General features: G+C 46.0%; 2 protein-coding genes across 10 annotated transcripts in view; both read right to left on the reverse strand.

Moving 5' to 3' along the window:
* Window positions 1–102: 102 nt before the first annotated feature.
* On the reverse strand, window positions 103–3,545 carry nfu1 (NFU1 iron-sulfur cluster scaffold homolog (S. cerevisiae)). 2 transcript variants are annotated; one of them, XM_026995976.2, is made up of 8 exons: window positions 3,442–3,520; window positions 2,985–3,064; window positions 2,751–2,886; window positions 1,517–1,583; window positions 1,310–1,427; window positions 974–1,037; window positions 504–678; window positions 103–275 (listed from the first exon to the last, which is right to left on the reverse strand). In XM_026995976.2, the coding sequence occupies exons 1-8, from the start codon at window positions 3,498–3,500 to the stop codon at window positions 234–236; spliced, it is 741 nt and encodes a 246-aa protein (XP_026851777.1). In that variant the 5' UTR covers window positions 3,501–3,520; the 3' UTR covers window positions 103–233. The 2 variants fall into 2 exon arrangements, with proteins under 2 accessions (XP_026851777.1, XP_026851776.2); XM_026995975.2 differs by having other exon boundaries at window positions 105–275; window positions 2,985–3,082; window positions 3,442–3,545.
* A 1,736-nt stretch (window positions 3,546–5,281) lies between these two features.
* LOC113567854 (AP2-associated protein kinase 1-like) overlaps window positions 5,282–10,249 on the reverse strand; it is a 27,815-nt gene continuing 22,847 nt past the window's right edge. For 7 of the 8 annotated variants that reach the window (XM_035536054.1, XM_035536057.1, XM_035536053.1 and 4 more), the window contains one exon: window positions 5,282–6,457. In XM_035536054.1, the coding sequence (XP_035391947.1) occupies window positions 5,700–6,457 (758 nt within the window). In that variant the 3' untranslated portion in view covers window positions 5,282–5,699. Of the gene's footprint in view, window positions 6,458–7,952; window positions 8,835–10,202 lie in introns of those variants that run through there. The other variant, XM_035536058.1, reaches the window with a different exon arrangement.

Raw genomic sequence — 10,249 nt, forward strand, 5'->3', positions numbered from 1 at the left:
TATAAGGCTTTAATGTTCTCACACGTGATTTTGGGCATAATGTGCAGTTACTGTTTTCAAGGCCTTCAACATCCAGGTTCACATCCCCTCCCCTCCCCTCCCCTCCCCTCCCCTCCTCCCCATTACTGAGCAGCCCCCAGCATATTCAGGCCTCCCTTTCACTCCGCTGGACAGTGGCATGAGCCGGGACTGCTGGGATGTAGTCCGGATCCAAAATTCCCGCTTAGCAGCACTCATCGGTGGGCTTTGTTTTCAATGTCCGAATCTTCCTTCACCTGAGACAAACCACAGAGGTCAGAAGATCAGTAACTCTCTGACCGAGCCTTCCCCAGCTCAGTGTTTAAAAGAATGTTTCATCCATTTCAAAGAAAAGAACAGGCAATGCTAGTTGCTAATAATAAATGAAAGCTACTAGGAGCCAACCAGCACCAGATGCATATGAGATGCTATCAGGTTGTTAGCTCTACTAGTTTTCACTCGCTTCCTGGAACAGGTCTGCTCACTTGCTCCACCCCCTCCACCTCGGGGACGTAGAACTGCAGCATGTTCTGGATACCACTCTTCAGCGTGACTATGGCACTGGGGCAGCTGGTGCAGGAGCCCTGGAGCTTGAGCTTCACAATGCCATCCTCAAAACCGCGGTACAGCACGTCGCCCCCGTCCTCCTGCACTGTGGGCCTACACGAGAGAGAACCACAACTCAAAAAAAAAAAAACCCCGCAAAAAACTCCATTCGGCCCGTAGACACAACCCCGTTCAAGCAGGGGCTTTTCAACTGTACACCTGGGAATCCACTGACCCGCATGGTTATGTTTATGCTTTTGCACCTGATCAGAGTTACAAAGTTCATTGGCCAGTGCTGGTGCTGAAGACCTCTGCTGCAAAGTGCACCCTTCCTGGAAGGTGATAACCAGAAACGTTACTTTGTGGTCTTATTTCAGCATAACAGACAGAGAAAGAGATGAAACTGCACCTGATGCGCGTGTCCAGCAGCTCTTTGATTATGGCAACTACCTCGTCATCGTCTTCCGAAGGCGCTATAGAAGGACGTTGTTAAGAGGAGTCAGAACAACTTCCGCTCAGCAGACTGTTCAGTGTAACCCCACGTTCAACATTTAAAGACCGCCGACGCTTACGTGGCAACAATGAGAGAGATCAATTGTAATCATCTCAAAACAACTTAACTGGTGCCTTATTGATTACCACACATGCTTTGACCATAATACAAGCATTAGCTTTAATAAAGAAAAACAACCAATGATCCAGATTCAATGAGCAAGAGATGATACTTATGCCAATCTCACAATACCTGTGTCTGCCTGAGGAGTTGCGTCTTCATTAACGACGGGAAGACCAGACGTGAAGAAGTCCATGATGGTTGCAAAGACATCAGGTTTGACCATCTTCCACTCTGTGTCAGAATCAGTCTTAAAGCAACACAAGTCCACAGTTATTCATCTAAATACAGTAACCTTTTGACAAAGAAAGATTTGAAGACCGTTTTCACTTGCTGTACCTTAGTGATGGTTATGAAGTCTGGTCCTAAGAAGACACTCTTGACTCCATCAATTCTAAACAGCTGTCTGTGGAGAGCATCGCACATTGACATTGAGGTACGTTTAGGTTCATATTGGGTCTGGACCAGAACAGAAAGTTATACACTGCTGCATTTTAATTCTCATTCTCTTAGTGTTCACACTGACATATTTACTGCTGAAGCAAAAGATCCTGATTGAACCGCTTTTACAATGTACATTTTGCGACAGCGATACATTATATGATATTGTTTGATGATATCGATATTGTTGATATCGTTTCGCTCCGGAACAATACTCTGCGCTGGGCTAAATGTGGTTAAGGGGTTCGTGAACGTGGGGTGGTATTTTTATCAGTCAAAAACTCAAGATAGTAAAATGCATTAAGGATGGCATGATGGCATGAGGTATTCCTCCACAGCAGGAAGAACATTTTGAATACTTGGGTTTTTGTAGCGCTTTCCCTTTACAAAAAAAAGATACCTTGTTGCATTTTAGTCCTGGTTCTCTTAGCTTTCACACTGAAATGCTGTATGCTAACGTATGCTAATGAGGCACTTTATTTTCTCATTGCACCACGTTGACCCGCTGCTCATGTCTACATCTGGGGCTTTACCAAACCAGACACAGACAAAACTCAAGCTGTGGTGTATAACTTTGGCAAGGGTCCAAAGCTGCTTCAAGTGGCTGAAGATTTGGGAGACCTGACTGTCACCACTAACAGCGCCTCTCTATCCATTGAGAAGCTTCCTGTAACTGCAGAAGGCCTGTACACCTGCCAGGCTGTGCATGACACTGCTGAGGGAGTCAGACTCTACTACTTCTGTGTGTACCTATGGGTTCTAGGTTAGTGAGATTAAGATTTTGCCCAATAGCCTTTGTTAGGCAAGCTCAGTTTTAATGTGACACTCATCATCTGCAACTGGCAAATTATTAAATATTCAAATCCAAATAAAATCAATTGATTACTTCACGTTGTAGTTAAGGGTTCATGTAGAAGCGGATCGACCTGATCCAGGGGTCGCAGTCGGCTTATTTCGTGCGCACCAGAGACTGAAAGGCAGCGTTCTGACTTGCTCTAACAAACCGAACTAACAGAGCAATTGCACCTGGGTTTGTTTTAATTGACACACCCTGAGTTTAACTACAACGAACAGACCTATTTTCACTGTTAGAGAACGACCATACAATGTCTAAGTATGCTGCATTACTCACCTGGCCAGTGGCGAGCAGTGGGCATCTCTGGGAGAAGCAAAGTCTAATGTCCCAGACACCAACACAGCACGGCCAGGCAGAAACTTAAGGCTGTTTGGGTTTGGAGTGTCCTGAGTCTGAATGAACATGCTCCTCACTAGACACACACACACACATTTTTTTTACACACACACACACACACACACGCACACACACGCAGCCTAATCATGAGAGACTCTCACTGCACGCACTTACCGAACACGCGTGGTTGCAGCAGTGTCCTCGCGAGGGGCTTCGCGTGGAAGGGAGCCCTACTGAGAACGTCTCCATGGTAACTGCACGCAGCATATCTTCTATGAACGTGTCGAGCAAGTAAACAACCAGAGCTTAAACTGATGTGAACGCATCAAACCTTATTAATTAGAGGAAGGATTTGTTTTAGCACGTTGACAGCGGCGTCGAGAGCCAAGTTAGAGCTAGCTAAGAGGCTGCTTTGGTCGCTGAATTGTTTAACGTATAACTTTAGACGTTTACATTTAGACGAATGGACATGACCGAGCGTACCAGTGTCGGGAGTCTTTAAATCACAGATGTGGGGATAAACTAGTTAGGTTACCCAGGTCTCTGTCACTCAGACCTAATATACACGTACGTCTGTACTGTTTTAAGTCCAACACTTAAGACAAAACATCACTACAAAGTTGCAACTTACGAGCCCGTTATGATCTTGCAAACGCTCCGTAAAACTCCTGCACTCCGACACAGCGCCATGTTCGTCGGGCCAAAACAGACGTCATATCCGCCGCTTCAGGAGCGGAGAGTATGAAGCCCAAAGCTCGCAATGCGGCCTCTAGTGGTCAGCATCATAACTGCAGACTCAACCTCATAGGCATATGGGCAACTTATGGAAAGCAAGCATTACTTACCCTGGATTAAAAAAAACAACATTTAGTGTAATCATTTTTGTGTGAGCCACGATGTCCATTTATGAAAACAACCCATCATTCAATAATAATAATAATTTTCTTAATATAATACTGCACTGTAAGGCCAGAGTTCATTGTTAAAGATCTTTTCCAGGGGGCTGAGAATGCCCATCTATTACACCAGCTTTTCATATTATGCATATTATGAATGTAAATAACAAAAGTGTATTATTCATTATTATTAAGTACATAGGCATGTGGTACTTCAGAGTAACAATATTACATAGAATTATGGACAATTCTTCAATTCCTGTCTTTTATTGTATTCAACTCTAGCATGACAGTTATCAACACCGAGCAGTGCTTTGGATAACTCAAGTATTTCAAAATGTGTGCCTTCACCTCCAGAGTCTGTGTTACAGTCTGTGTAGACGTTAAACACAAAATGCAAGCACAAACCCCAAACACACACACACACACGCACACACACGCACACACACGCACACACACGCACACTAAACATCTCAAAAGTTCAAATAAGTACACACTTCAAAATGTCACAAAATACCATGTCATACAAATGCCACATCAAGCTTTCGGGGTCACCCAGAGCTGATAAACAACCTTACTGTCTCAGTAGTGTCACGTGAATGTGCAAAGTCGGAAGTTACCACGAGGTGTTGGGCACTCACAGTGATGCTACATCGGCTCACCGCTTTGAAGGTATTCAAAAGAATAAACCAAAGGAAAATGACACAGACAGACAAAAGAAAAAAGACAGAAATAACAAAATAAGAACCTTATGTCAAAATGGCAAGGCCAAGAAACATCAATAGATGTGTATGTATTGATACTATCCAATATTGTGGTGTTTAGAAAGTCCGTGTGTTAATGCATATATAGGAAATATTGTACTGCTACTTGTAACAATAAGGTGGACACAATTACCCACAAAGGGTATAGACACAACTTGCAATCTGGGCACGTCGCCCTTTACAAGATCATCAATATTCGATCACTATTGGTTTTATCTGCCGTGCTAAAGACAAGATGACAGTGTAGTCAAATTCACAATCTGTAGGTCAGTTTGTGTGCAGCACGATCCAGCATATATGAAGGAAACATTGGCAACATCAAGGTCCCAAAGGCCACCGTATTTCCACAAAGTGGCACCAGCACAGTGTAATTACAATTGGTTTCACTGCACTTTGGTGTGTCTAATGCATCAAGGTATTCTGTACCCATGATTGGACAGGTAATTACTACCTAAATACTAAATTACCAGGGACCTCAATTAATTGACAAGAAAAGGATTTGCTCATCTGTATGGAAGCATTAAAGGACAGACAGAGGGCAAGCTTTAAAAGTGGGGACCTTCAGGATTTACGAGGTCCCTTTAAAGCGCTGTGTAAGCACCCCTGCTCATCTCCTGTTTAGTTAGCACGGCTGCTGCATTCATGAGATCTCCAGCAGCCTGTGCAAAGAAATGTGCAGTAGGTAAAAACACCACCATAGTGTAAATTAGAGTAGTGCACCAAGTAGGGAAGGAGTGAACATAGTGAATCTCTCTCTCTCATATTATATATATATATATATATATATATATATATATATATATATATATATATATAAAATGATTGATGGTCAACCTCAAAGCAATGCAAAACCACCTAATTATACATTATTTAGACATGCACTAGGCCGAAAAAAATGGACAGTCTCTCTCAGCATAGGACCAGACTGAGGTAGGCAAAGAACAGATGATAAGACAACCCCCATTTTGCGAGGAATAAGGGGGCAGCCCTACAGAAGACCCCTCCACAAGACACAAATGTGCTTCTTTCTTGAACGATATTTAACATTATGGCTGCAACGTATTCACGGAGCAGCTTTTAATCAAAGGGATTCACACTTATCTTGGCATCTCTACATCTCTGGGTTCTTAAAACAATGGACTACAAAACATAATACACTGGGTGCAGACTTGCAAGGTGCAGCTCAATTCTAGGGGTCTTTTTGAGCGTAGTGTATGGGACTTGTAGTGTCAGTGCTTCTCCTGGGGGGCTTTAAGATGGAAGGGTGCAGAAACAAATGGATCATTTACGTCAGGCGTACAGGAAGCGACCGGACCCTTATTGCCCATGCCGGACTCCCCTAACTGGGCCCCATCAGCCTCAGAGGCGAGGGGTCCCTCGTAATGTCTGGAGTATTTGGCTAAAGCCTGCGGTCGAAAGGGCTGAGGAGCCACCTGGCTGAGGATGCTGTGCTCGTTGCCGCCAGGGTAAGAGATCACCGGGTGGGGGTGCTGCGAGCCGGACAGGGTGACCGGATGGGGGTACAAGGAGCCCCGGGTTTCCTTTCGCCTGCAGAAGGGGGCTTGGAGGAAGACGTCGGGCGGGTGGGGCGGAGCAGAAGGCCGGAGGAACGGAGCGTTAGCAAACACGTCGTCGCTGCCGCCACCGTCGGCCCCCTGCGCCATCCGGAACGGAGCTTGGGAGAAGACGTCGGCATCGGGTTCCGATCGACCGGCCTGCCCGGGGGCCTGATGGGTAATCAGAGAGGAGTGCGGGGTAGCGGCAGGCTGCAGGCTGGAGGGAGCACAGAGGCTTCCGGAAGCTGCCGTCTCCCGCTCCTCTTCGTCGGAATCCTGCAGTAACGGCCGGGAACCGCTGCCACTCAGCTGCACCTCCTTGCTCTTGCGTTCATCGTCCTCTTCGTCACTGGAATGGAAGCAGCCCTCGGCAGGGATCTCCGCTTCGGCGGCCTCCAGAAGCTTCCCATACCCATTAGTCCCTTTTGCCTCTGCAGAACAGGGAGAGACCCGAAAGGGTCACATCAGGTCAGGAACAAGGAGACCCTGTACGGGAACACTCACAACCTAACGTAGACTCAGCAAGATGACTTCAATACAAGACAGCTCAGCCTGTCGGAGCATGACGCACTTTTCCTAAGGTCTCTGGAAGAGTTCTAATTATGAGGGATCAGGTCATGACAGATATACTTTGGAGTTGTAATAGCAAAGACTTTTTAATATCTTTTTGATTTCATGTTGCTGAGTCTACCTTAAAACACGCTCAATCATGTGACAGTTGTTTCCGCTATAGCCATGTTCTATGCCAGACACGTTTAAAATAGGATTCACAACACAAATGACGTAACTATAAATCTAATAATTATTTTCCAAAAAAAAACCACATATACAAACACAAAACATTTGCAAGCAAAAGCCCACACCGATGCACTGGACAAAAATAACCCTTCCACATACCAACCCACAAATAACAGCTACCACAGACAGTCTACAGTCTTGCATCCACAAACTGTCAAAAGTTGTCAAGACCTAAAAACACAGAACCGTGTCTTGAGTATTGACAGGAACAGGTGAAACGAACAAAAATAAAGAAAAAACAGCGGAAACAAGTTATCATTGCAAGTAGCAGAGCACTTTGTTGGTGACCATGATGGTCAACTCAGTGTCGTTAGCCGGTAGATACCGTACCGAGTTTGATGTCAAAATGTGACTTAATAATAATAAAGATCAAGAAAATGAGGAATGCAACACAGAATGATTTAAAATACAGATATGTACACAGACAAACTCTTACCTTCAGTCTGCAGGCAACGGACAGCATATGTAGGAAAGGGTTAATATAGCATGAATCTAGAACTTTCTAACCCTTCCCCTGAGAATGAATCCTCTGTCAAGGCAAGAGAGCTCTAGACGCAGCTAATGCGATCACACCCCTCCCCACTGATCGCTTGTGTCCCGTGTTTTAAGTCCAAGTCTTACAGGTACATGCTGTAGGGTCTGGTGAGCCACTACCTTTTTGAGTTTGGAACCAGAATTTCAGGAAAATAAAAAGAAAAATGTAAATTGTGACTTGCAGGAAGACTGAAAAAAAAAGGAGAGCTATTCTGGGTGTGAATGGGGGTTTGAAATTGTGGTCAGTAATTACTGTTCAAAAGCTGGTTTAGCCAAACGACATCTTGCCCACGTGGGAAGGAACAACAATCTAGAAGCAATTTGGACAGAACGGCGCTCTCGGGATGCCTGGTTTGGGCCAAGTGTTACGTCATACTGGACTCACGCCCAGCATCTGACGTCAGTCACCCGTAACGTTATAGCTCATCAGAACACCACTGAGCTATGAATGATCAGGGACCAGCTGACTTTCAGAATATGAGAGTAAAAGTTGGAACTTGGGGGTGGGGGTGGGGGGTTGCCAGATTGATGGAGCAAGCCATGGTACGCAGCTATGAGGGCAGGATCGAAGAGACACTCATCACGCACTACCAGTGTTGTTCGCATTTACAAGTTTATTCACCCACCCACTCATTTTGTAATTCTTTTCATCACCACCTCATAAAAATAGAAGTCACACGCTCATACAGAACTCATCTTTTCTCCAGAAAAGTGAGACATCAATTACATTTTGTTGTTGTAACTGTTATTTCTCTTTATGCAGACGGGAACAGGCAAGTTATACAGTACACACACAAAAAAGGTGCGACTAGCAGCTCAGCTGAGTCACTGGGACGGGGGGGTGGGGGTTGCCCATGAGAAAAATGCCGCACAGGTAAGCCACATTATAAATCTGCAGACGACCTAAAAGGTGCGACACACACTGGTGAAGGGGAAGCAGAATGGAAGGGCGGAGCAAGAAGCTGACAATGTTACACAATCTCATCCACTACATGGAGATGATTCTACAGTATTTACTACGTTTGCACCAGCTCTGAATACAGCAAAACAAAATAAACATCGATGTAAAACACTGAATAACTTGAACTGTTCTGTTGTGCTAGCATCTCAATAGAAACGATGGGGGCGTTAAGAGCGGTGCTTCCACGCGCAAACGCGACAAACATCGGCTGACGCCAGCGCACACGTGCGAGGCCTAGCGACTCGTACGAGACACGCGAAGATGGGGTTCCCGGTGAGCCGGGCTCTTACCCCATCACCGGCGCAATTGGGTTTCCCTGCGGCTGCCTGACGGACAAGACTGAAAGGACAAAATGAATGGACCGGGGCGTTCCATGTTTTGGGAGAAAGCAATGATCTCGGAATCTGAAAAGGAGGGAGCAGGGGGTAGGGGCCTCCAGAAGTCAGTTCCGTCATCGAGCCCAACGAAGAGCAGGAAATGAAGTCTCGCTTTCCTCGTTCACCCTGATTCACCCCCTCAGAACACAGAGAGAGCAAAAAGGACATGAAACCTATGAAATGCGTTTACCTACCAGATGTAAAGCGTTTGTTGACAATTAAAGAGCAAAGGTTACAAAATGGCCTCCTGTTATTACACCAATCCACAGCAAAAGAATGAATGTTAAAAATATAGTGTCGAAATGGCTCACTCTCGCAAATTCAGGAAAGAGAGATGGAGAAGAACATACCAGACCTTTGCTCTTTAAATGCCAGCATCCAAATAAAAGCCCTCAAACTGTAATAAATGTGTCACCGCAAGAATAATGCAGATTTCATATAGATACTCATTTCATACAGTCATCTACAGCACTATCAACACAGCATTTGCCTCAGAGCATGAACACGGAGTCTAACGACATCTTTTCACACGAGGAGATACGGACATGGGGGAGCGTGCTTCTGCCTGAACTACGTAAAGCGGTTTGTGTCATTACTGTTGCTACTGACACGTGCACAAAGATCAAAAGTACGGGCTGGGGGGTGGGGGGGGGGGTTGAAGCACAGGCGGCAGCGCAAACCACAGAGAACGCAGGACCGAACAGAGAACAAACAAACATTTGAGCACGAGGCCCTGAGCCGAGCTAAAAGCTCCGAGTTCCGATGCGCAGGTCTTAAGAGTGTTTGCGTATTCACAGAAGCACATACACAGTAGCGCGAACGCGTTGGGCGATGGAATACATCATACAGCGACACGGCCGACGCGCCCGCAGGCAAAAACACACGCATGCAAGGCCTGGCACAGAGCGTACCCAGGGCTGGGTCAAAGGTCGCTGTATACACAGCAGGATGTCTCCGTTTAGGAACTTCCCATGTTTCCACATTCAGACAGGTCACAGGTCAGCGAGGACACTTTGGGGGCTCTCCTCGATCCACGTCTGGAGCTCTGAATCGCTCCACGGAACACATCTAAGGAACTGACCTTCTCTGTTGATCAGATTGGGAGCGCCACACTGTGTTATTGAACAGATTTGGAGTACTGCTCTAGATTATACTTAGAGCACTGCTCTGGGGAATGCATTTAGAGTACTGCTCAATGGACCAGAAGCGGATAAAGCATGAGAGCAGCATGGAAATGACACTGAATCGAGTAACAGAACAAAAGAATGGCACACAGCGTGCAAATGTGGGCGGCAGCAATAGCAGGAAGGAGGGGGGGTTCCAGGTCAGTGGTGAACCTCAGGACACAGTAAGGACTCTGAACCATAGAATTCTATGTCCTCATCCAAGAACTACACAGTCACTGTGTTGGAGCAGGTGCACCCCCTCGCCCTATGGCTTCTCTCTCTCCCTCTCTCTCTCTCTCTCTCTCTCTCTCTCTCTCTCTCTCTCCCCCCCCTCCCTCACTCTCTCCCTCTCTCCGTCTTCTACAAGTCGATGAGCTGGTCCACCAA

Source organism: Electrophorus electricus, chromosome 18, assembly GCF_013358815.1.
Source record: "Electrophorus electricus isolate fEleEle1 chromosome 18, fEleEle1.pri, whole genome shotgun sequence".
Taxonomy (NCBI): domain Eukaryota; kingdom Metazoa; phylum Chordata; class Actinopteri; order Gymnotiformes; family Gymnotidae; genus Electrophorus; species Electrophorus electricus.